At 37.3% G+C, this 27,685-nt stretch overlaps 1 protein-coding gene across 1 annotated transcript in view; it reads left to right on the top strand.

The window, feature by feature from the left end:
• LOC116521119 (zinc transporter ZIP10-like) overlaps nucleotides 1–27,685 on the top strand; it is a 32,794-nt gene that overhangs the window by 1,706 nt on the left and 3,403 nt on the right. Inside the window, 10 exon segments of the mRNA XM_032235800.1 lie at nucleotides 18,969–19,008; nucleotides 19,011–19,034; nucleotides 19,037–19,072; nucleotides 19,075–19,194; nucleotides 19,197–19,658; nucleotides 19,661–19,989; nucleotides 21,209–21,285; nucleotides 21,287–21,414; nucleotides 25,691–25,860; nucleotides 26,574–26,791. Of these exon segments, the coding sequence (XP_032091691.1) occupies nucleotides 18,978–19,008; nucleotides 19,011–19,034; nucleotides 19,037–19,072; nucleotides 19,075–19,194; nucleotides 19,197–19,658; nucleotides 19,661–19,989; nucleotides 21,209–21,285; nucleotides 21,287–21,414; nucleotides 25,691–25,860; nucleotides 26,574–26,791 (1,595 nt within the window). The 5' untranslated portion in view covers nucleotides 18,969–18,977.

Raw genomic sequence — 27,685 nt, 5'->3', positions numbered from 1 at the left:
ATTGAGCTTTTGGAGGAAAATTAGAATATATAAATATAATGGACAAATAAATAGACCCTTTCCAAAGATCATTACCCCGTAAAACCTTTGACTAAGGACATCATTTCATTGCTATTAAGTATATTGAAATATGTATTCCCCTTGTACACTAGGAATTACAGTATGCCATACAATATCATTGGAATGAGTTTGATTGGAAACTATTAGTTTCTGTGAAAGAATTACTTGCAACTGTTAAATTCGGAATTAAAGATAATTCCTGTTACATTTCTGTACTGTAAGCAAGGTATGAAAAATGGCCTAGTTGTAATGCAGGTAAATGGAGCATGGATTTAAAGCATGGGTGTTGGATTAGTTTGCAATCTAGTAAGCAATTTGTGTGCATATAATTATGAAGATAAATGTTTATAAGTTTGGCTACTAGCAGTCATTGATTTATTCCACGATGCAACATTTTTTAGGGACACAACTCTTTGAAAATTTAATATGTGTATGGTAACTTTAAAAAGCCATTCACAGGATCAGTTGCAAATGTGTTAGTGGTTGTCCTTGTTACTTTTAAGAACTATGTTTTATTTGAAGATTTTAAAGTGAAAATTTAGGGTGGCAATCTAAGATTTTTAACAAGTACCGGTATATTGAGTTTTCTTCTTATCCTTACAATACTGTTTGGATTAATACCTTCCAATATTTGATTGTCAGCAAAAAAAAAACCCAACAACCCACAGTCTCACTACTATTCTTTGTTAGAAGCTAGTCAAAATCAAGAAATGTCATCTTTAAACAGTGGGGTTTTTTTTTTTTACCAAGACTATTTTCAACTTCTACAGATGGGCTATTTTTACTTTCCAAAATATGACTGCAAATCTGCACATATTCAAAAATGCACTCGCACTTATCTCACCAGACAAACAATCTGATGTGCTAATGCGTATTGATTTACCATAGGTTGATGTAAGGAGAAATTGAAATTAGGATCCCAACAGATTTTTTTTTCTAAAAATACAATTTAAGACATAATGGAACTGATCAATCTAGTGGTTTATTGTGGTATTTACCCTACATCTGTATGTGTACATCTGCCTTCAAATTGGTGTTGACTCATGACAATGGCCTGTACAAGTCCCTGCAATTTTTAGGCACGATTCCGGAAGTGGTTTGCCATTGTCTGACTGACCAAAAATTGCCCACCCTGCTTAGTGCGTAAAGAGGGACTAGAATTCCCAGTCTCCTGGATTCTAGCCTGATGCTATAACTACTACACCACACTGGCTTTCCCCAAATAATTGTGCATCGTATTACAGATAGCTTGGAAAATTTGTTAGAAATGATTGCCTTGAATATAATTTGCTTAAATACATGTTGCATTTTTAGTGAATATCCAGTTACTTAATACAAGCTGGATTTTATGGTTATTGAATCATGTTATACCGTTTTATCAAAACAACTTCTATAATTGCATTGTAAAAAGTATTGCATTCCCTGATTCAAAAACAACTTTACCTTATTTGCAAGTTCTTCCTTACACTTTCACATTAGACAAGATTTAAGAAAAACTGAAATGTTTGGATTATTCTTCGTTTCAGACAAACCAACATCTGGGGGGGGAGGAGAATTCCAGAGGGGGAATCCTGTATGGGGCGAGTAGGACAAGGCTAGTATATTTTATGTCCCTTTTCCTCTTCTACTCTCTGCAGCTCATAGTGTGGCATATCCTATTGATCCACTTACAATTTGCATTTTTTTTTCAAGTTCAGGAGACTCAGATAAATTTTGCTATTCTGTTTTCTTGATATTACTGCCTTTAATTTCATCTTACCTTTCTTTCATTGCTATGATGTTACCATTTCTAAATTATTTCTTCATATTGCCTGAAAGAAATACTGTTACAACTATAAAAGAAGAAGCCAGTGGAACAACATTGGTGCCCAGCTTGGCTCACTAATCTGATTGCTGGATCAGCATGGCAAAAAAATAAATAACTCACAAATTCTAACTTGACATACACAGGGCTGCCATGATATGATGTAGCTAACTAAGGCTCTCATTCATTTGGCATATCCATGCTTCACATAGCATGGTAATTTTTCATGGACATGTCTGGTTGAGGTACCGATAAATGGGGGGGAAAATGTTCCTTTCAAGAAGCAGCAGCCACTGCATTCTGGGGTTTCTGCAAACTTAATTGTGTAGAACTGAAACCTGAAATATATTTGTTGTGCAGTATCTGTTCAGTACATAAAATAATTAGTACATTTCTAATGAATTGGCATTTGCTCATGGGAGTAGCCAGAATGTGGGATTAGAGCATGATGCTAATGAATCAATAAAATGGATCTGCAAAGTTTTTCATTCAGTTCTGAAAAGTTACTTTTGAGAATGTTGCATCATCTGTTTAGCTTCATTAAAACAGCCATGTTTATTTCCAGAATTACATGACTACAATATAGGAGTTGCACAATCCTAAAAAAAGAATGCAGCTACTTGAACGAGTTGTTGGGATGTTTTTCATTTATACATTTAAAGTTCTCTCATCCAAAGTATTCTATTAAGTAAATAAATTTTATGTGTCATATAAATGATAGTCATTCTAAACCCCATTCCAGCGATGGCGAACCTTTTTTGGCTCACATGATATAAGGGGGGAGCGCAGGGGGGCTGTGCGCAGGTGTGCCGCACCCATAATGCAACACACAACCCCCCTCAGTGCACATGTGAGCATGAGAGGCACACCCCCATTTTTGCATGCTTTTTTCACCCTTCCCAGGCTCCAGAGGCTTTATAGGAGCCTGGGGAGGGCGATAACAGCCTCCCCTGCTCCCTGGGAGGCCCTCCGGAGGACTTAAACCGGCCCTATGAGCAAACCGGAAGTCCGTTCCTGAACTTCCGGTTTGCCCATAGGGCAGGTTTTTTGCGCTCTGGAGGCTTCAGGGAAGGTCCTGAAGCCTCCAAAGGGCCTCTGGGGGGGAGGCTTTTTTCGCCCTCCCCAGGCTCCTATAAAGCCTCTGGAGGGCAAAAAATGGCTTTAAAAAAGGCTAAACTCAACTCCCCTGACAAATGGCTCCACATGCCATAGGTTTGCCATCCCAGCCCTATTCCATCCTGATTATTTTATCTATTGCTATCTGTCTAGGAAGATGTTCATATGCAATCTAAACTGTTTTGGCATTTTACTAATAAAAAACTAGGCTATTTATTTTGAATGTTAATGTATAACAGAACATTCTGTATTATATAGAACTTGTATTTTTATGTTTATAAATCTGTAAAATACTGTTTGTAGTTTACTTGTGTGCAAGTACGTGTGCTTTTGTTACTGGCTGGCTTAGCCAATACAGCTATACATAATGTGTAGAAATAGTTGTACCTGACCATAAGATTCAGAATTTCATCCACTGCAGGCTACTGCTAGATCAGCAGGTCAGCGGTTCAAATCTCACCGGCTCAGGGTTGACTCAGCCTTCCATCCTTCCGAGGTGGGTAAAATGAGGACCCAGATTGTTGGGGGCAATATGCTGACTCTCTGTAAACCGCTTAGAGAGGCCTGAAAGGCCTATGAAGCGGTATATAAGTCTACTGCTATTGCTATTGCTATTGTACTGTAGTAGCATATGTAGTGGCATAATCTCTATATGGTTATATAAGTTAGGTACTGAGTTGAGTGAAACAATTCAAAGTGTATTAGAAAAAATATTTTTGGAGAAACTGCAAGTTTCGATTTTTTTAAAAAATGGGAAAACTGAATTTGAGCAAAACCAATTTGCACAACTAGGAATGAAAACATAGTTAAATCATGCAACTACTGATAATATTGCAAGTCTGACTAAATCATAAATAATTGAAGACTTAATCCTGTGAAAATGAGTGCAATGTTTCACAGTGTCAACTTCTCATATTTGAACAGATTGTCAAGATTAACTGCAATCTCTTTAACATCAATTTAACTAATTTTGAAAAGTTGGCATAATTATTTTGGATCATTCCATTCTTAAGCACTTTGAAATTTTAACTGTTTATAAAATAAATGTGTAAGAAAATAAAATGTCTATTTTTATTTAAAAGATAACAATACTTGTTTTTAAGGGCTGATTAACGTGAGATTTGAAATAGGTTCATAAATATTTTCAAAGATTTCCAAATTTGTCACCATATTGTAACATACGTTCTGAAAAGGTAAGTCACTTTTGAGTAATTATTTTTGAATTGCATGATAGAAATAAAAGTATTTTTTTTAACAAAGGAATAAATTGTCTCTTTTTTAGGCATAGAAAATTGGTACAAGGCTTTTTGCTTGTAGTGTTCTTTATAAACAAACAGTGCAACATGTTGTCTTGATGATCACAATGTAGGAGAACAGAAGCATTGATTAGGACAAGATGCAGCAGCTGTAGTTAGCATTCATCCATACATCGTCATAACTTCATTGTGTTTGAGAAGTAGCTGTTGCATTATTACCTCATACATCAAACCATGCTTTTCAGTCAAGTTGATTTTTTAAATCTGAAATCAAGTGATATGCATACATGTGTGAATGAGTTTTACCACACATTTTAATAAAATATAAACGGCTTGATAACAGATTTCTGTCTGTTTTACTTCTTTCAAAAGTATTTTGTTACATTTATCTAGTTTATTACATTTTTACACATTTCTGAACAGAATTAAATTACACTCATTTTTGTTGGCTCCTACTTTTCAATTGCATGCTTATCTATTCAATATAAGCCTTGCTGAGTTCCATAAAATTTACTCAAATGGATTTAAATCAATGATGGTGTGAATTCTTATTTATCACCTCTACTCCCACCTGCTGTTGAAATTTAGTTTTGAGCATCTGCAACAGATTTCAAGTTGGGAGCTCTTGGATGAGTAGAATTTTGTTCATACAATATGTATTAAAATATTTCTCATTTGTAATTTTAACATTCCTGTTACGTTTGTACATGTGTCCATGCTAAAAATATAAGATTAGGTGACTGAAATGAGAGATGAGTTTGAAAAAGGTGCATGTTTTATCTGAAAAAGCTATTTTTGCTTAAAAAAATGAAAAAGGATTAGGATAAATTCACATTTCTTCATGCATATTCTGGAATATATTTTACAGCATTTGAGGATTATCTCATACCTCGAAAACATTGGCATCTTAGTAAGTTGGTTACTTAGCTAAAGCTAAGATTTGCATTTTAAATGCCTCTAGGCTTTTGTTGTTCTTGGGACAGAACATCTTAGTTTGAGATGGCATCTGTTTATGGAAAGTTCAAATCTGCAGTCGCACAGATTTCTACAGTTGGCACAAATCAGTGACATGTTCCTACCTTGGTGATGCTTCCTTGTACTTTGTTAAATAATTCAAACAAGGAAGCCTTATATTTTGTTAGATAAAGTCAAAGAAAGCAAATGCTTCCTTGTACTGTACTTTGTTAGGTAATGCAAACAAGCTGAGCTGCAACCTGTAACAACTATAGTGAGAAGACCTTAGCATTTTAGCCTAAAGATTTAGAACACAATTCTCTTTGCCATGATTTTGATATTTATTAAAAACAATACTTGGCACTTTATTTTGTAAAAAAGGTTCAAATACTGCTGACCTTCCTTAAGGTGCTGAATGGGAAAAGCTAGGAAAAAAGTGCAACTTGAGAAATATTGAACTTGTGTTTTCTTTTATATATATGCTGTGTCTATTTAGACAAGTGTGGAGTATTGCAGTGTGACACAAATTTGGGGAAGCTAGGAAAGGGGTATATTGCTTGAAGCCATGTGTGCAAACCCCTGAGTCCCAGTCTGGTCCAGCACTCTGAGGCCCCTTACACCCTAAATTCCACCATCCCAGCTGACCTTTGCCATCTTCTTGTTCCTATTGGTGAGGCATGCCCAGCTTCGCCCCTCGTGAGGCAGCTGCTGGCCATCTGAGGCCATCTTCACCAGGACTCTCAAACTGTCGTATTGTTCTAGCACCTGCCTCATTGTAGGGCCAGAGTGGCTATGCTTAGTAAGCAGTGGGGGAAATAAGTTGGTAAAGGTCAGATAAGGTGTTGGGGGACGCAGAGTACAGGGGTCCAAAAGGGCATGGAGGGGGGAGAGAGTTGGGGGGGATTTACATGCCCTTGTGTTAAATGTGGTTAGGCTCAAGCTGCCTTAATTTTGCATATGACATCAGGTGCATTGCAGCAATGTAACTGGGGACCAATCATAAGTTGTCCTGTTCAATATTATAATTGTGGTTAGACAAATTATCATAAGTTAAAGACTACCTGTAGTATCAAATTCACAACAGTATAGCATGTAGTCTTATTTTGACAGTCACACAGGTAATTGTTAAATATAATAGTAGCTGAGCCTATATTTCAAAAAAGTGTTAAAAGATATCTCTCAAATGTGTTAAAGTCACTTACTATAATAAATAATAAGCCTTAGGAGGACACTTTAGGAACCAACAGATTAAATGCTTGCTCCTCTCCAGCGAAGATAGTTGCTCTTGGGACTGGCCATCTTAGAGATGACAGACTAGGATGTCCAAGTTCAATGTCCAAGCCTGTGTAGCGTCAAGATCCTTGGTAACAGATTTCTATAGTTAGTAGAAATCAGTGACATGTCCTTATGCTTAGTAATGCTTCATTGTATTTTTGTTAGATAATTCAAACAAGGAAGTTCCAATTTAAGATAATCTTAGTTTTCTTCTCTAATTGTCTGCTTTGTCAAAATTAAGGCATTTCAGACAAGAGGGATGTCCAAAAGAGTGCTTGCCAAGGAATACAATAGAAAAAACGTAAATATTCCAGTAGTTGTTTACAATAGGAGATAATTTTATGCACATTTTGGAATAATTGTGAATTTTTGGGGGTTTTTCCTGCTAATCAATCAAAACTGTTGACGCAGTGGAAGCAATGTATAGAATTGCTTTGCCAATGTGAAAATATAGTAGTTTTGACACATTCCTTTGAAAGATCATGGATGATTATATATGTGTGTGTGTGTGTGTGTGTGTGTGTGTGTGTGTGTAATGAAGAATATTATCATTAAGGTAGTTTATAGAGTTGAATGATTATGAAGACTAAAATCTTCCTTATATTTAATTTTTAGTAATTGTGTTCCTAGAAAATGCAATTTATATACAATATAATCAAATACCACAAATTAGAAATCAAGGCTATAATAAAAGAATTGCTGAAAATTCATCATTTCTATATGGAAGTGATGGAAAGCAGATGTAACCATCTGGAAATGCCAGGCCAGGGAATGAGCCCTAAGATGCTCAATGTGTTGATAAGAATCGATTAACTCCTTGCTCCACTGTCATGTTTGCTTAGATGCTATCATGCAAGTTAAGCAGCTAAGTATGTGAAGTTAAAATCTGACACATTGATGTTTTATGGTTTCGTAATGGAGGATATGATAAATGCTTGTGAAAAGAAGTGAGTCATAATTAGTTAGTAAGTCTTAAAGCTGATCATGTGTATTCTAAAATAAATCAGAGTGGTAGAATTTACTCCTAGGTAAGTGTACACAGAATTACAATTTTAGCTTTGAATTTGAGAATTGGAATGCAAAATAGATTGTTATTTTATTAATTTACCTAGTTTAGATGAATGAGTAGCTTTATCCATTGTTAAATTTTCTTAGACTGGATAGTTCTTGGCAAAATTATTTTTTCCAATTAGGTATAGAAGTAGAAGGGGTGTATGCTTCTTTCAAGAATAGTTGGCAATAGTCATTTTTAACAACTTGTGTGATTGCTATAGAAGGAAATGTGAATGAGCAAGCTGGTGAAAGAGGGATATTCATACATTTTCTGCCATTGCATTTTGTAAATGGCATTTTTAAAAAGTTGAAGTTTATTGCTGCATTTTCATGTTGGGGTAGACACTTTTTCACTATAGCATGCAAGATAATTTAGCTATTAGTCTCTTGAGACAAGAAAATAAATCTAAACAATTGCTTTTTGGCTTTTGTACCAAGTTGGTTATTCAGTTTGTAGTCCGGGGTTTCTAACCATTGGCAAGGCCAGAGGTACTAAAAATAATATTTCCGTTTATTTTGGAGTTCCTCTTTTTCTGTCCCACACAGTTAAGAAGCTTTTCTCAGCATTGGCTCCAATTATTTTAAATAAAAATTGGGTGATAGTTATAGTTAGAGAATTGGTAATAGTGCCTTCTCCTTTGTTCTGGCTATTGGAAGTGTTTAATAAGTTAGAAGTGGTTATGTGAATGTTAATACTTGAAATATAAGGAGAAAATAAAAGACTATTTGTTGCACATGAAACTGAGTAGATAAAATACATTTAAGTTTAAACGACTTCCTCTGATTAATATTTTTTCAGTAATTTCTAAGCTGTGCTTTAGATAATATCTTGAACAGTAGTGTCTAATTTACAGCAAATAATCTGAGTAACATGCATAAGCACATACTGACTTAATACAGTTAGGTTCCTTGGATATTAATGTAAAAATACCCCCAAATCCTCTGCCTTTAAAAGTTCATCAGGTTAGTATTTTATTTATATGCAGGTGGCTCTTGGTTTACAACAGTTCATTTAGCGACTGTTCAAAGTTCCGACACTGGAAAAAGTGAGTTATGACCATTTTTCACACTTGCAACCATTACAGCATCCCCATGATCACATAACCAAAATTGAGACGTTTAGCACCTGACTCCTATTTATGGGGGTTGCAGTGTCCCAGAGTCATGTGATCATCTTTTGCAACTTTCTGACAAGCCAGTTCTGGCGACCCAGGCTGGCAAACCACTACCGGTTCGGTTGAACCAGTAGGAACCCACCTCTGAGCCATGATATATTTTATCACATGGTGTCATATCAGTTTGGCAAGTGAGAAGCAAACCTGTTACCCTAGAAATCTTTTGTTTTCCTCTCCTGATCTTCAAAGGGCATTCTGCAGGAAGGAAGATATCCAGATATACTAGGCCATTTCTTACCGAAACTTTAAGAAGAGCAAGTGCGGAGAGGGTTATGCCTTGTTTGAATGGTAAAAGTTTACTCCTAATGACAGGTATACCTTCTGCTATTGCTGCTTCAAAAGATTTGGTCATAGTGTTCAAAAGCTTTCCCCCCACCCTCTAAAAGAGGCTGTTTGCTGGCAAAATAAGGTGGATTGGATTGCAAAAATTGATTGTTGAAATCCTTTATTTTTGACTCTGATATTTTTTTTAAAACAACCCCATCAATGCAGCCCTTAACATTCTACAATTTATATAAAAGTGATGTCTGTATGCATGATCAAATTGCAGAAGTATTTTTTTAAATTTTTTTTTTACGTTGAGGAAGGCACTTTTTGTAAATTGAGAAAGGACATTGAACAAAAACATTTACTGGGAAATTTTATTTTAATATGCAGCATTGTCAGTCACATTTTCTTGTGAAGTTTTATATTTTGGTTGTTGAATAACTGTTTGGTTTCTTAATGGTAAATGCACGTATTATCAAATTTGTAATACACAGTATTACAGCACGAGAGGTCATATATTCCTCCTTAAAAAGGAAGATTTAAGCATTGAATTGCTTCCAGGGGAAAAATTCTGGCAATGCTGCTGTTTAAAGAGCCAATTCAAAAGTGGGCAACATATAATATGCATTCCACAGAAATCACACCCTGCAGGACTTCAGCAGCAAACCATGGAAATGTTTCTATTTTTCTGGTGAGAAAACAAAAACTGCTTATAAAATTTAATTTAGTTCTGACATACTGTACAAAGAAGATGAACCACCCTATTGTTCTCTTCCACCCTGCCTCTCGCACACACATGCACACATCCCATTAAAAGGAATAACTCCAAAATCCACATTGCTTTTTTTGTAATGCATTTATCCTGTTAAGAAAAAAATATTCAATGTGTGCTGCCTGCCAGATAAGTATTTGTGGGATGCTGACTCTCATCAGCGAGTTTCACTCTGGATTCAAAGGGAAATTTAAGGTGCCACATTCATCAAAGATTGGTGTTCCTAGATTGATTTCTGACATTGCTTTTTACTTCATAAAAGAACAAATTATTAGGTATGCAAAATCTGGTTAGGCCCTTAAAAAGAAGGGGGAAGAGGATGGGAACTTTTTTTAAAAGGGAAGAGGACAAACAAAAGTCAAGTTCTTTTTTTAATTGCCCTTACATTGACAATGATTATACTTGGTGGTTTGCCATACCTTTTAGTGAAATTTTCCTCAAGAATTGACAGTTGAGGTTTATGGCTAGTATGCTTTCATATTGAGGATTAGGAATTGGATGCCCTATCTTTTTTTGGCTAATATTACAGTATTTTAAAGGTTTTCACCGTGATGGCTTGAGTTGAATTTCTGGTGGCTTACAAAAGTGGTGTGCAGCTGTTAGAATCCAAAACAGGAAAAGTGCTTCAGAGAAGATGAGGTCATCCTTGCTGCACCTGTGGCTTCTCCTTAACAAAGGTATGCCCTTTCATGCATCCTACACTACCCAGGAAATGATGTCATGGCTTTAAGGAGGCGCTATCAGGTGCAATGAGTATGCCCACACCCCCTCCAAAGTACCTTTTCTGCATCTGATCTAAAGCGCATCCGTAGATTACAATTTTAAAGAAATATGGAGCTTCATGTCCTGAACAAATTATTACAGCATTTTATTGAGCTGGGTACTCCATTCTTGACACTTATTTATTTATTTATTTATTTGTCTTGTATGCTGCCCACTCCCGGAGGACTCCGGGCGGCTCACAAAAGACAAGGGAAAGGGGGGAACGAGACAACGACAACATATTAAAAACAGAACCAACACTCACAATTTCTGTGGAGGTAGATGCTTCTCAGCTCCCCCCAGCCTGCTGGAACAGCCAGGACTTGGTGGCTTTGCGGAAGGCCGGGAGGGTAGTAAGGGTCCGGATTTCAACAGGGAGCTCGTTCCAGAGGGCCGGAGCTGCAACAGAGAAGGCCCTCCCCCGGGGAGTCGCCAGCTGACATTGGCTGGCAGATGGAATCCGGAGGAAACCCAACCTGTGCGATCTAATTGGTCTGAGAGAGGTAATCGGCAGGAGGCGGTCTCTCAGGTACCCAGGTCCGATGCCATGTAGGGCTTTATAGGTAGCGACCAGCACCTTGAAGCGGATTCGGAGACTAATAGGTAGCCAGTGCAGCTCGCGGAGGATAGGTGTAATGTGGGTGTACCTTGGTGCACCCACAATCGCTCGCGCGGCTGCATTCTGGACTAATTGGAGTCTTCAAACACTCTTCAAGGGCAACCCCATGTAGAGCGCATTACAATAATCCAGTCTTGAGGTCACAAGGGCGTGAGTGACTGTATGAAGGGCCTCCCGATCCAGGTAGGGTCGCAATTGGTGCACCAGGCGGACCTGGGCAAAGGTCCCCCTGGTCACAGCCGACAGATGGTGTTCTAGAGTCAGCTGTGGGTCCAGGAGGACTCCCAAATTGCGAACCCTCTCTGAGGGGCGTATAATTTCGCCCCCCAGCCTGAGAGATGGAACAGTTGGCCAATCTTTGGGAGGGAACATCAGAAGCCACTCGGTCTTGTCTGGATTGAGTGCCAACTTGTTTGCTCCCATCCAGACTCTAACAGCCTCCAGGCACTGGAACATCACTTCTGCTTCACTGAGTTGGCACGGGGCAGACAGATACAGCTGCGTATCGTCTGCATATTGGTGATACTTAATCCCGTGCCGGCGTATGATCTCACCCAGCGGCTTCATGTAGATGTTAAATAGGAGGGGGGACAGGACAACCCTGTGGCACCCCATACTTGAGGGGCCTTGGGGTCGATCTCTGCCCTCCGACCAACACCGACTGCGACCTGTCCGAGAGGTAGGAGGAGAACCACCGCAAAGCGGTGCCTCCCACCCCCACCTCGCAACCGTCGCAGAAGGATACCATGGTCGATGGTATTGAAGGCTGCTGAGAGGTCAAGAAGCACAAGGATAGAGGGGTGACCCCTATCCCTGGCCCACCAGAGATCATCGATCAGCGGGACCAAAGCAGTGTCCGTGCTGTAACCAGGCCTGAAACCCGACTGAAAAGAGTCTAGATAATCGGCTTCATCCAAAGACCGTCGGAGTTGCGAGGCCACCACTTTCTCAACAACCTTCCCTACAAAGGGAAGGTTGGAGACTGGACGATAGTTGCTCAAAATGGCTGGGTCCAGAGACGATTTCTTCAGGAGGGGTCTCACCACCGCATCCTTTAGGAGTAGTGGGAAGATTCCCTCCTGGAGAGAGGTGTTCACAATCGTCTGGGTCCAGCCGCGTGTCACCTCCCTGCTGGTCGAGACCAGCCAGGAGGGACACGGGTCCAGTATACAAGTGGAGGCACTCACCGCTCCCATGGCCTTGTCCACTTCATCAGGAGAAGCCCGTTGAAACTCAATCCATAAAGCATGCTCAAGACCCTCCCCCGGTACCTCGGCTGGTATCGTGCAATTGGAGTCCAGCTCTGTCCGAATCCGAGCAACTTTATCCGTCAAATACTGAACAAATTCCTCAGCTCTACCCTTTAGAGGGTCACCCGCATCCCTCCCTTTCAAGAGGGAGCGGGTTATTCTAAACAAGGCACTTCAGTCAGTCTGAAAGGTAACTTAAAAACTAAAGCGGTAGGGTTTCTATGTCTAGATTTTTACTTCTCATTTATGCTTTAGAATTGATTATATTAGACTTCACAAGAGGACGATTTGTGTATGCTATAGGGAAATCAATAGGGCCACCTAATTATTGCTATAATAAAGGAATCAAATTTTTAAACCTTACTGTATGTAATTGCTAGAATTATTGCATACTAAATAGAGTATTTTCAAGAAAAAGGCAATATCAAAAGGGGAAATTACTTTAATATATAACATATTGGTAACTGTTGGGAATATAATCTAACTGTTGGGTTGGCAATATATAAATCATATAACAATGTTGTACCTGTTTGTACGCAGTTCAGTATAAAACATCTCGGTGAGATTAGCCAATATCTTGGGTTAAAGATAGATAAAACTAGGGGAGGATACAAAATCTTGTTGATGACTGTCTTATCCGTGTATGACTTGGACTGTTTGATGGACTCTGATACCTCTATTTCCAGGAAAGTAAAAGCCTGCAGTGTCTCTGTATGCTAGTTTATGTGTTCTCCAACGCAACTCTCACAACGCTTCTCTGAACGTACTTGCAAACGGGGATCTTACCTAACAGTAACCAAGCCATCAAAAGCTGTTTTAAAACTATTTTAGGTGCTGCATATATCATGGTGCATCTTAAGGATGTCTGTGCAACTACATGTGTAAATATCCCTAGATAGAAATCTAAAAGTCTTCATTCAGGTGGTATGTTGGTGAGCATTGAAAAATGGGACCAGAAAATGTGTTTGCATTTCAGAGTCCTAGCAGCATTTTATTATTGTCTCTCTAGATTAATATTCTATACATTTCCCTCTCTGGACTGCTCACAAATTAAGATAATTTTGCATTTAACTAATACAACATAGTGAGGTTATGTTTCAAGACCATAACAATTTCTCTTTAAAATTATTTTTTCCTTTTTTATGTAAAAGTTACTTTGGTTTAAATAGGCTTGCTTAGGTGGTAGTTTTTATTCCATAACACTTAACAATTTGTTAGCTTTCATGTTTTATAATTTATTCTTAAATTACAATCTTTGCATAGCAATAGCATTAGCACTTAGACTTATATACCATTTCACAGTGCTTTACAGCAGGGGTCGCCAATTTCTCGGACCTCAGGGACTACTAAATTCTTAATTTTAAATACCGCGGACCACTAATGTGAATTTTTTAAAAAGATAAATAGTATTTAGTGCAATATAAAAGTGCAAATAATTTTTCTGCGGACCACCAAAATTTTATCACGGACCACCAGTGGTCTGCGGACCACCGGTTGGTGACCGCTGCTTTACAGCACTCTAACTGCTTTACAGAGTCAGCATATTGCCCCCAACAATCTGGGTCCTCATTTTACTGACATCGGAAAGCTGGAAGGCTGAGTCAACCTTGAGCCAGTGAGAATCGAACTGTCAGCAGAATTAGCCTGCAATATTGCATTCTGACTGCGCCATAATGGCCCTTCTATTGGCTTAGCATCTATTGGCAATCATAAGGTATGTTTAATAAGTTCCAAAGCAATTCTAATTTTTTTATAATTAAATTAGCAAAATTTCAAACTAGAGTTCAAATTGGCAACCTCAGGGCTATGGTATTTTTGAGTTTTCTATTTCATTAGTTCATTCTGAGTCATCTCTTCCACAGGCATTGTTCTCCCTTTGGCCTTATTTAATATTTGTGTTGCAGTAGGTGAGTGTCAGATAAGGGACTTGCCCTGGGATAGGAGAGATTGTAAGGAAAGGAATCTGTCCTGTTTCTTTACAGTTATCTTCTTATATCCTTCCTTCGCTGAGAATAACTTGTGCAGAATTCCTGATATCTGATCCTGTGCTGTATGATAAGGCAGACTAGAGTGATGCTACTAGTTTGATATTTATCTTATACCATATTTAGAAATAGCTTTTACCTCAGTCATAGGGTGACCCCTGGAAGGGAGAAGCTTGAGCAGTTATCTAACTCAGTCCATGCAAGGTAAGATTCCATTGACATTGAACAGCCCTGGCAGAATTGTTCTTAATCCATTTTAATCTTACTGTTTGATTTTAGCCTAAATAAATGCACATCAATAAAACTCCCCTTTTCCACTTAAATTTGGAGAATTCTCCATGCTAAGTTTAGTGGAAAAAGGATGGAACTTCTCATCTCTCCATCCGTCAACTTGGTATCTTTTTCTCTATGACCATCTTAAAGTAGAGGGAAAAACTTTCTTTTGCCAAGCCACTTGGTCAAAATTATTGTTGTGTTTTCAATCTGTTTTTAAAAGCCAGAAAGCCTACATTTTTCTGTAGGCCAGACATAAGAGTTCTTGTCTTTCCCAATTATTATGCAACCCAGGCTACTTTCTTTCTAGTTCATGTAATTTTGTAAAAGTACTTGCATGACTAATTTACATGTGGCATATAATTTAGATTGTCCTATGATGTCAAGCTTTTTTTAGGCCACCAGAAGGAACAAGAAGCTAACATTTATGGCCCATGAAATGTTATACATATCCATGTACCTGCCTTAGATTTATTTCAGAGCCACTCATTGGTTTTTTTAAACATTTGTGGCATGGACTCATTCCATTCTAAACATAGTTAGATCCAGTTTTATTTAGCATGATGAGCACTTGTGTGACTGCAAGAGACTTGCGTTCATAATTTTGCATCATAATCAGGTAAGTGTAGAGATTTGCTCTGTGATCTGTATGTTTTGTATATTCTCCTATTCATATTACAGTCACTCTGCAATGGACAGAAGAAATAACCTTAAGGAACAGGAGGTCAGCCACAACCAAGACAACAACAATCAGATAAAAGAAATCTGAATCTGAAATAGAAATATAAATTTGAAAAGTCATCTCAGACAAGACCTATCTCTTATTAAGGTCAACTGAAGAAGCGGGAAAGTGCATTCAGACTTGCAAGATTCTGTTACTCTAACAAAATAAAAGTAGTATTAACTTACATGTGTTTATTTTCCACGTTTGGTCTATCTTGGAAGGCTCACATTTCCCATTATCGGCAATTTTTGTAAGTAGAAAGAATACTATGTATTTTATGTACATACACATACATACATACCTCTACAAACATGCTTGGGTTGTAAGGAAAGATTGATTGATTTGTTAGACTAATGATCATGACAAAATGGATTGCTTGACTGGTTAAGCAGATTGTCTTTTTTCATTTGTAAAATTCCTGCGTACGTGCAATTCCAGAAAACACATTTGAAAATTACAAGTTTATGTGTGGCTGTGGAAAAGTCACTAGATAGCAGCAAAATTTTATCATGTAGGATCCCAATGTGGCTTTAGCACTACTCGGTGTCCCTAGATGAAGGGTTGAATAAAAAATAGTAATTACTTTATTTGATTCAAGTCCTCTTGCTGTTAAGGGATTAGTTTCTCAAGACATTCTTCCAGCTGTTTCCAAAACAAAAAAAACCCTCTGATCTTAAAATACTACTATAAATTTAGGGATGAATGAAGTTGTTGGGAAGAAAGCAACACCAATGCTAGCAATTTTCTGAGCAGGCTGCTCTCACAGCTTTACAGTGATTACACTGTAAATCATTAGTTTAAAATTTATGTCAGCAGCTTGCTTGAACAAATGTCAGCTTTTATAATTTATAATTTATATTGCCAGAGCAGGATATCCATGAGATTAATGGGACCTAATTTTAAATATAGAACAAAATCAATGACCTGTGCTGCTTCCGGTTGACGTTGCGATGAGATGGCGGGAAAATAACGGGCTTCGCTGAGCCTTGTGAAATTCAGCTGGTAACCAACTGATGGGGTTATAGCCACCTTGTAGGGCAGTGAGGAAGGAAAGGTACTTTGCTGACCACGAGGAACTCGCAATTTCCTTGTTAGGTCTGAAGCAAGCTCTCCCGAATGGCAGCAGAGTCGACTGCCATTTTTGGCAGTCACCAAAGCTGGGACACCGGGACTGTTAAGATTTGTGCTGGAGCGATTTGTGGGACAGAGCATTGAAACTGGGTGAGATAATTACCAACTTTTACTCTAAAGACATGATTTAAGTATAAGAATTCTAAAAAAGAACTTCCAAGCCTAGTAAAGCGGCAATTAAATACACGGAGAGAGGGGGAGGGACAACTGAAAACCAAGAGGCGAAAGAAGCCCAAGAGAAGCTTTAAAACACAGCCTGGAAAAAGCTTTAAAAATTTGAAAGGTGGTTTTCGGGAGAAACTGTCTTGTTTATTTGTATTTCTAACCCCCCTGGATTTACCTGATAATCAGCTGTTTTTGATGTTGAATTTGGCAATAAGAGCTATCTACTCGAAGAAGAGAAGTACTACAGCACTATAGCCGCAGTATACTCGGTGAAAGTGAACTTGAAACACAAAAAGTCTAAAGAATACACAGAATAGACGTAACATCTGGAAGACGGCCTGACCTTGACTCTATATTAGAAGATGACTTGGATAATTTGAGAATATTTAATGAGGTTTTTTCCCCTTCTGAAGATTTAGAAAAGGAACTAAATTGCAAATAATTAAATTTTATTAAAATTGGCTATTGGATTATGGATTTGAAAGATTGGAGGAATCTAGTGGATTAATTTGGATTTGGACTATTAATGTTATTTAATAAAATGCAAGACAAAAGAATAAAGGTCATAGAAAAGAAAAGGAAAGTTAAAAAAAACTTTAAAATTTGGATAATTGAGAAGATATAATTGGAAAATTATAACGGCTGTAACTCACTAATTTTAAAAATTATAAATTTAGGGATTTTGGATGTATAATTATGGAAATTTTTTAAATATTTAAACAGTTTTAAAAGATTGAATTCAGAGGTGGAAAAGAAAATATCTTTTTTTTTACAAGGGCGTTCAAATAATACAGCAGAGAGACAGGGCACCCAGAAAGGAATGTTCAGTGGGCACAAATGCATCAAAAGTGCTACAAGCTTCCAAGAGAGATAAAAGGCTGATTAAAAGCCAATAATGATGGAATTTTACAAAGGTTAAGAGATTATGGATAATGAAGAAAATAATTAATAAATGGAAAAAATGCAAATCGGTGTATGTATGTGTGTGTGTGTATATATATATTTATTTTTTTATCAGCATATTTATATATTTATTTATCAGCATAAATATAGCATATATATATATATATATATATATATATATATATATATATATATATATATATATTATACATATTAACAGATAATACAACTTATAATTAAAAATGATGAAATTTAGAATTAAGTAATCTTATTGTATTATCAACTTTAATAGTGTGTTAAAGTATATTGTGTGTTTAAAATATTAAGGATTAGAAATATGTGAGGATTTTGAGTTACACTTCTGGGATTGATTAAATATTGTTAATATGGCTTTATTAATAATCCTACACATTTTGAATATTGAAGTTATAGTGGAATAATGAGTAATTCTTAAAATGTTGAATATTATTAATTTAGTTGGCGCTAACAAATCTATGGCTGAAAGAAATGTTATCTAGGTTTAAATGAATTAATGGGAAAAACAAGAATTATAAAGAGAATAGTATTGTTGAAGTTGGAAGATTAAAATTACACATACTTATTTGTATTATTACTGTTAGCATTGTTTAAAAAAGATTTGCCTCAGTCAATACACTGTTCACAAAATATGTATCGGGTGAAAAGAAAGCTGCAAATAAACATGTTTAAAAAAAATCAATGACCTGCAATTTGTAATTCTGTGTTTTAAGGAAGTTATGTTTGAAAAAGAGATTTTCTTCAAAATTTTCTACTTAAGATCGGCATGTTTCTTAATGTGTTCATATATTAAAAACAGTTCTAATTTTTTAATGATGGTGCTCCTGGAAGTCTTCAGGCAGTCTTCTAATGAATGGACATTTTAATAAGAAAAATGAGCTCTTTGGAAAACATGTTTGGCCCCAAAGACATTTAATTCAATAAATCTAATTTTCTTGCTTTTATTTCATTTTTTCTCATTTGAATATTATTTATCACATTAAAGAAATTGGTGGATAGCTAATACCTATATTATCAGAGATTTGAAAACTGATTACTTTTCCATACATAAATAGGAATTTGAATGTACTTTTCCAATTTGATTATACCTTCCATTTGCTTTTTGATAGTGGCCAAGAAATTGTATAGGCATAGCTATAATTGTTTGATTTACAAATAAATCACTTAAAATGTAATTATTGGTAAAGATTATTTTTATATATTTTATTAGTGTCATGGTCTGGTTCCTATATTCATCTTACATAGTTGCATACATGTTTATTCTAAATAGTTTATTTTAATTAATAACTACCAGTTCCTATCACTTTAAACTACAATTATTGCTACAGGTAATTCAGCACCATCCCAAAAGAAATTAACAGATGGGGCTTTCATTTTCTTCCTTGCAGAAAACAGAAATGAAGGTCCATAGGCACACACAATTTTGCCTCATTGTTTGCTGACATTTGTCTTCCATCATGTCACCATTGCCATGAAGGTGAACATAGCCACAATGACTGTCAAATCTCGGAAATGAAAGGACCGAGCCTGAACCAAGTAAGGAAGCTGAAGTTAAAACAGAAATACTACATGAAAAACTCTTTAATCGTTACGGTGAGAATGGAAAGGTGTCGTTTGTGGCCTGGAGAAATTGATGATGAGCCTTGGCCTTGGAGAAATTAAAATAGTAGAAATAAATCATGAGGACATTGGCCACGATTATGTTTCTTACTTAGATGTACTAGATACACAAGAAGGAAAGCGTTCTCATTCCCACAACCATCCTCATTCCCATAATCATCCCAGCTCAGAAAAACAGACTGCAAACGAAGGGTCTGGCAAAAGGAGCCAGGTGTGCGATCCAGTGAAAGAAGTTACAGAATCATCTTTGAAGCCTGATGGTAGACATGCTCATGACTCTAACGCTCACGGACACCACAAGCATCATCACCGCCGTCATGCGCATCGCCACATGGACCATAACGCTACTCATCAGTCTCACAATGATTCCATTAACACCAGTGATCATGGGGAACCAAGTCACGAGCCTTCCACGGAGACCAATACTACTCAGGAACAGCTTGAACGAAACTACGTACGCACCGTAAGAAATGGTGGAAAATGAAGAACAGGGAAGTTTCAAGAGTTACAGTACAAGATTTTACTCTCAATCATGACTCAAATGAACAATATGAACATAATCATGTCCACAAACATGACCATGTGCATGATGTGCCTTTCCCACATGCACGCGTTCATGAACACAATAATAATGATCATTCAGCTACTCATGGACATCAGGATCCAAATCCTGCCAGTGGGGATGGATATCGACATACCAGCAAACGAGAAGCGCCTGATAAACAAATCAGCATGGGGAAGCATGCTAATCACAAGAACCATAATGAAGATGAGCATTCTTCTGAAGAGGTCTGTATGAGCCCAAAAGGAACATGATGAATCTTTCCTTCCCCAACTTTTTGCCCCAGAGCCAACTTTGTGATGACTTATGAATGTCAGAAGTTGCAATTCTATAGAATTGTGTGTAACGAAGGAAGAACTAGAGAGCCAGTTTAATGTAGGGGTGAAGGCATCAATCTAGAAACAGGGAGATGGAGTTCGAATCCTGCCTTGGGCACAAAGCCAGTTGGGTGACCTTGGGCCACCCAACTGTCTCCATCCTAGGAAGCAGGCAAAGACAAACAACTTCTGAAAAACCTTTGCCAAGAAAACTGCAAGGACTTGTCCAGTCCGTCTCTGAGAATTGGACACAATTGAATAAAAGGAGGGGGGGGGACCTAAATAAGGGTTTATATAGCTAAGGACTTATATCGGTAGATAGATACTTGCTTTAGATGGCGTTATTGAGCATGACTAATGTTTAATAAAGGAGGAAAAATACTTATCTACGTAGCTATTTAGGTTATTCCAGGATAAATCCAAGGTATTTTTTATTTGTTTATAGGATCAATTTTTGAACTTTCTTCCTTGATGAACTGGTTAACCTACTAATCTTGTATGCTTTTAAAAACATACAAGGCAAATATTTAATCATCCTTGACTGGTTGAAATGAAATGTCATTTGAATCAGCCAATGATACTGTTTACATTACTGTTCCAGAGCCAAGGTGGCGCAGTGGTTAAATGCAGCACTGCAGGCTACTTCAGCTGACTGCAGTTCAGCAGTTCAGCTGTTCAAATCCCACCAGGCTCAAGGTTGACTCAGCCTTCCATCCTTCCGAGGTGGGTAAAATGAGGACCCGGATTGTTGTTGGGGGCAATATGCTGACTCTGTAAACCGCTTAGAGAGGGCTGAAAGCCCTATGAAGCGGTATATAAGTCTAACTTGCTATTGCTATTGTTCCAAGGAAGGATTTTAATATGCACGAACATTTTCTGAATTTAGGTTTAATCTTTTAAAATTCTCCGTAGATGTAATGAATAAATTCAATTTCCACTCCAGAAAACACAATGGATAGTTTGCTCAACATTTATATTCCCAGTTCCTTCAATAATATATGATGGTTCATGGGCTAGGTAGCAGTTCAAATTACAGAAGAGACCGTGTAATTTTGGGACACTTTGAGTAACTAAGTATGCCTTTAACGGTGGAACCTGCTTAATTGTCTTCTTCCTAATTTGTTTGCAGTGCTTAAATGTCACACAGCTGCTAAGCCATTATGGTCTTCGCCCCAGTTCTCCAATTTCTCCCAGCTTGTTTACTTATCTGCCCTGCGTTGCTGTATCAGATTGATAGGCGACTTTGTATTGAACATTATGAAGACCTGCATTTTGAAGACTTGAACAAAGCAAACAATGTTTCTCTCGGGAATGTGGAGAAAACAGGTGCGTCAGGTGAGGAAAAAAGTGTTTTGAAAGATTTGTGGGTTTTCAGGTTAGTTAATGTAATTTCATTGGATGTAAACGAAGGTTATAATTCATCATTTTGACAGTTTCATGGTAATCTATGGATATCTATGCAGAGAAAGGTCCAAAATAAAATGCCTCTTTAAAAAAGCAAAAGTGTTTTAACTTCTCCATGATCAAGCAACATATCTGTCATATTTCAAACCTCCATTGCACATAAATGGCGCCTCCAGTATCTGTGGTCTTTCCCAGATTAATTTTACATCTTCCTGGGGTGTCAAAATGTCAATGGTTCACGTCCTTTTCAGGATAAAATGGACAGGCCAGACTGCATTCTTTACAATTTATCCTTGCCTTCTATGGCCATGTTTCAATGGCCATAACTGAGTAGATTGAATCACTCTTCCTTATTCCACAGGGTTGAAATAATTGGATTATCTTTAAGGAGAGAGCTTTCTACTAACAGCATGGGTGAAACCAACACCTTGCCCATTTTTAAAATTTTCTTAAGAATAATTGCCCTTGTAGCACATAAAGCCAGAGGGCATATTTGCAATGCTGAGAACATGACATATATGTGGTCAACCAGAAACCAGGCCCTTAAATCAAAGTAGAGGGTGTTCATTGCCATCCCATCTAATCTCACAGGACATTCATTCTCAACTCTGCTTATTCCTATCTTTCTTTCTTTCTTTCTTTCTTTCTTTCTTTCCTGGATCACTTCAGCAGAGTTTCAAATACAACATTTGATTGCAACTCCTGGTCAATTATCTTTTAGGAATGCCTATGATACAGAATTGGCTCAAAGTGGACACAAAATAAAGTACAGAGATGAAGTTTCACTTTGCAGCATCCCAGATTTCCAATTAAATGTTTTCAGTTAGAATATTTTTTAAAATAATTAAAATGGAGAATGGAGTCTTCAGCCTCAAGCAAAATATCTGCCTGATGTTATCTCAACTAAGAGGTGATATTCACAAAATTACTCCTTAATTCTTCAGTAGAGTGTGTGCTACAAGGGTTCGTCGGAAGTGATTTTTATCAGGTCGATGCAAAATTAACATGCATTTGCATGGAGGAAATCTTATATGTATAGCAAAGCAACAGGCCATTCCCAAGTGGCTGTCTTAGGCAGACATTTAAATACAGGAATTTCATGTCTGCATTTTAGCCAGAGGTTAATAAATAAAGCCTCAGGTTTTGAGGTATGGTTGCTTCTGTACAAAAGGCTGTATTATAATTGGATTTATTTATAATAGGGAATATTCTGAATAATTCTGCAAATAGGCAACAATGGGTGTTCTAGGACCAACCACACTTTGGACTGCTCATGTTATAGCACAGTAACTGAAAGTCTAAAGAAAAAAAAAATCATACAGGGAATTAATACTACACAGTTGCCTTGAAGATCAATATAAGCAAGAAAATGGGTTCAACCAGTGGATACAATATATGAAGAACAATGACTCTAGAACTCAAGTGGATCTCCCAAACAACTTAACAAAGTAGGCTGCTTGCTTCCACTACTTGAACTGGCCTGATCAAGTTAATTTTGTCTATTTTAAAGCTGGCACTAATAAGGCAGCTATAGAAAAAGTTTCGAGAGGATTGCCCTTCCTTTGAAAGAAAGTAATAGGGTATAATAATAATGAGTGTTGATTAGTTTGCAGATGTTTATTAGCATTCTCTGAAATAAAACTCCAAATGAATATGTGTGGATATATATTAATTATTGTCAAAAATGATCTGGTAATTATTTTTAATGACTGAAACATTAAGAAAATGTAACATGTTGTATAAATCTCTTGTAGTGATGCATCATTTCCTCTCCTACTAACTTTATTCAAGGATTCATAACACTAAATAATCTCTACACTGCATTTGTTAGCAAATAATTCTTTTCTCTGGGTAGTCTTGTTTTAGCCAGAGTTGACCCTAGTTTAATTGCCAGTAGAGCTTATGGAAAGGTTGCTAGGCATTTTCTGTCAATTAAAATGTTAAAAGTGACTTTGTGTATGCTTTTAAAAAGGCCAAGAAAACCTGTTAGCTTGTATATGTCTTTAAACCAAGCTAATTAAAAAGTTTCCATTAATAACTGCTTCTTTTTTGAAAGAAGCATTTTTCTAACTAGATGATGAGGAACCGATGAATAAATAATCTCGAAAGACCAGCAACACCATAAGATACCTAATTTTTGGGAAGAGGGAACCAGAGGCAGTTTATTTAAAGGTAGTGTTTCTGAACACAAATCAAATTATCTTCAGTTTATACGAGTAGCACTTGTCTATTCTAATCAAGAAGCTGTCTGGTCTCTTCTGGACATAAAAGATGATCTTTGATTATAAAGACAGTTTCCTAATTATTGTTTTAAAATTTGTTCTGATCTGCTAGTTTAAAAACAAGATTATCCGATGCCCTTGAAGCAGACTGACCTTTCAGACCATAATTTCCTGCTAGGGTGACCATTAGTCTTACTGGTGAGGAATGATGGCAGCTGTCAGTCGACACACCTGAAAGGCTTCAAGTTGGAAAATCTGCACTAACATAGTGCTTCAGTATCCCCTCTGTTCTCATTTGCAGAGGTGTCACATCAGTTTTTCCTGATACTAATTTTTTCCTACCCTTCGTTAGTGTTTCTGCTTCATCTTTCTCCTCTTCCCATCAGTCCCTGTGTTTATATCTTGTCTCTCTCCTCCTCTATTTTTTTCCATCATTTCTTTGCAAAGTTTGTTTTTCCCAGTGTATATCTTGGGAAGATAAGTGTAAACTTGCTAGATATAAATAGCTTGGATTCAAAAGGTGCTTTATAAGGCTGTATTTACATTCTACACTTAATGTTTGTGTTACTGTTGAAAAAAACTGCAAAATTGGCCTTGGGGGATTTAGTTAAATCGAGATGCTGTACTCATGAACTCACAACTAAATCCTTAGGAGACCAAGGCCAGTGTTTCCCCAGGTTTTCTAGGGGAAAAAGGCTGGAGCAGCAGGAAATAGAACGTTACACCTCAGACATAGTATATTCCTCTTTCCCACTGTTCAGTTTTTGTGGGACAACTTTCTTTTTCAGCACAAGAAAGTGATTTTGAAGTCAATCAAACAAAAGCGACTGGGTGACTTTAGGCCATCACTTTCTCTCCTTCCAACCCACCTCACAGGGCTGTTGTTGTGAGGAAAATAAGAGAGAATTAGGTCTGTTCGTCGCCTTGAGTTACTTCCAAAGTAATACAGGTCAGATTTCAAAAAATAAAATCATTATACAGACTGGTGCCTAAACGTAGACTTGAACCGCCCATTGGATGGAATCAAATGGCATTTATGTATTTTCTATAACGTGTAGGATCAAATGTATTTTATTCACTCTCTAAAGTGAGTGGAAGAACACTGAAGCATGCAATATTTAGCACACGTCCCATATGTTCCATACCTGTTTCATAAATCTGTGAGATCTGTCTTCGACTCGGCTTTCTCTTCCTTTCTTTTCTCCAGCAACAATGCTTATATTGCATTCTATTTTGACAATTGCATTCTATTTTGATAAATTTCATGCGTGTATTTACCCTTTTTCTGGAGAGAGCTATCATATAGGAAAAAGTCTTGTGCAGCGCAATAGTGGTGCATTATTAGTACAACAGGCAAATTTGATAACTAGGAGAATTTCACACATTTGACAACACATACTTTTAGCACACTAGACATCTTGTATGTGTCTTTACTTGGAAATTCCACTACAGTACCAGAAACCCAGAGTCCTTAGGAGGTGATCAGTAAGTGAAAACAGTGCAAAATAACATAAATTCACTAATCAGTGATCTGGGTTGTTGTATTAGCTTTACAGTATTAAATGCACTCTGAATGTTAATTATTCAGTATTATAATAAAATTATAATTTAATCTACAGACTACATTTCTTAAAAAAAATCTGTCACATAGCCTGTATTTGTTAGAAAAGTGCATAATAAGTCATAAAATGGTTTGTGTTTTATTCAAATATACAATAAAATAAGTTATATTTTAGCTGACCAGGTTTCCTTTGAATAATGTTATCCTTTGATATTTAGTGCAGTGTTTCTCAACCTTGGCAACTTGAAGATGTCCGGACTTCAACTCCCAGAATTCCCCAGCCAGCAATGCTGGCTGGGGAATTCTGGGAGTTGAAGTCCGGACATCTTCAAGTGCCAAGGTTGAGAAACACTGATTTAGTGTATAATTTATTGATTTTTTTGTGATTTTTTTTTCTAATTTGTATTCTTCCTTCTTTTCACAGCCTGGATCTGTGGCATCATTTCTATCACAGTTATTAGCTTGTTGTCTTTGCTAGGCGTGATTTTGATTCCTATAATCAATCAGGGATGCTTCAAATTCCTTCTCACCTTCCTGGTTGCTCTTGCTGTAGGAACCATGAGCGGAGATGCATTACTTCATCTGCTACCACATGTACGTCCAGTCTCATTCTAGGGCTTATGCCTTCATTACTTGTGAAACATTTTTCGTTTTAACCAATTTCATTGTACACATGATGTACAATGACAATAAAGGCTATACTATTTGAAACATCTCTTTTCAAGCAGAGATGAGTAGATAGACTGAATATAATGCCTATTAGAGGTCGGGTTTTGTGTATCTCACTTCTTTTTCAAAAGTTGGAAAGATGTGAACAAAAAGCAGTGATATCTGTTCTATAAATAAGGGATATAGGCCAGTCAGCAAGAACCAATTTTGAGCCTCCTACGTTTGGAAAAAGTTAGGCAAGGTTGAACTAATATGCAGTTGAATTAATAATTCTTCTCTTGTTCTCTCTAAATCTGCAAGTGAAATCTGTTAATAAATAAATCCTTAAGGCTTCGCAATAGAGAGTACACTTGCAGCATCGCAAAATCATTTATCCAAGATATTATTTGGAATAGGCAAATATAACCCAAAACTATTTTGTAGCTCATTTCGAACTGTCGGGACCTTCTAACTTACCATTGCTGAGAACAGGAATATTAGACCAATTTGATCTTTGTCATGCTCGCTTTTAAGCATAAGAATGATAATGAACTTGGTATCACTGTTTTGTAGTTGAGAAACACATCATTCCACATCATTTGGATTTGGCTTTCCACTGGGAAATGCTTTGTGCATAATCTTCTTTTCCTGTTTCTTAGTCCCAAGGAGCCCACAATCACAGCCACCACGAGGGCCAGGGGCACCAGCACGAGCACCCGCATCTGCACGGCCATTCCCACGACCATGGAGGATCAGTTCAGAACTTCCTAGAAGAGTATGATGCTGTCCTGAAAGGACTTGTGGCCCTTGGAGGGATTTACCTTTTGTTCATTATTGAACACTGCATACGAATGTACAAACACTATAAGAACAAAGGGTATGTTTGGGCAAATCCAGCTTTCTAAGATATAAAAGTTGCGCAATAAAGAAAACAGATAAGGAGGAATAGGTATATAATTTCAGCTTGTCAGTTAGTTCTTACTGCTGTCATCCGACAGGAACCCATTAAATTTATTTTTGTATTAAATCTCCTTCCCTCAAGTTTGCCTGGTCCCCAAAAGTGGATAATAAATTGGAGAGTTGGGCTGAGATCTGAATTCAAACACTGAAATCTGATTCAGGATACAGGTACTCTGTTTAGTTACTGCCTCATTTATGGACCATTCAGTTACAACAGTGATGAAAAAGTAATCTTGTGACCAGTCTTCACATTGTGGCTCTGTAAAAGCAAAGGAAAAGTGAAGTAAGATCATAAATACAGTCCTGGTTTAATTTAGTGACCATGTTGCTTAACAATCAAGCTGCTGATCCCAATTCTGGTCACTAAAGAAGAACAGCTTGGTAATATTCTTGAGAAGGCTCTCATGTTAAGCCATGGTTTTTTTGGACCTTAACATGTAATCTTTAAAGTTACATGACATGAACGAAGGGGACTTAGGTTGGGTCCTTGTAGTTGCACCTATCACAGTATCCCCATGGTCTCGTGATCTGGGCACTTGGCAGACGGCCTGCAGTGATGACATCACAGCACCCTGCAATCACATAGTCACCAACACTGACTTTTATTGCCAGTTTTCATTGCCATGGTGCAGTGGTTAGAATGCAGTATTGCAGGCGAACTCTGCCTACTGCCAGCAGTTCGATCCTAACCAGCTCAAGGTTGACTCAGCCTTCCATCCTTCTGAGGTGGGTAAAATAAGGACCCAGATTGTTGGGGGCAAGAGGCTGACTCTGCAAACCACTTAGAGTGGGCTGTCAAGCACTATGAAGC

The sequence above is a fragment of the Thamnophis elegans genome, chromosome 1, assembly GCF_009769535.1.
Source record: "Thamnophis elegans isolate rThaEle1 chromosome 1, rThaEle1.pri, whole genome shotgun sequence".
Lineage (NCBI taxonomy): Eukaryota > Metazoa > Chordata > Lepidosauria > Squamata > Colubridae > Thamnophis > Thamnophis elegans.
The sequence above is the reverse complement of the archived record's forward strand: the minus strand, read 5'-3'. Positions and strand labels throughout refer to the sequence as shown.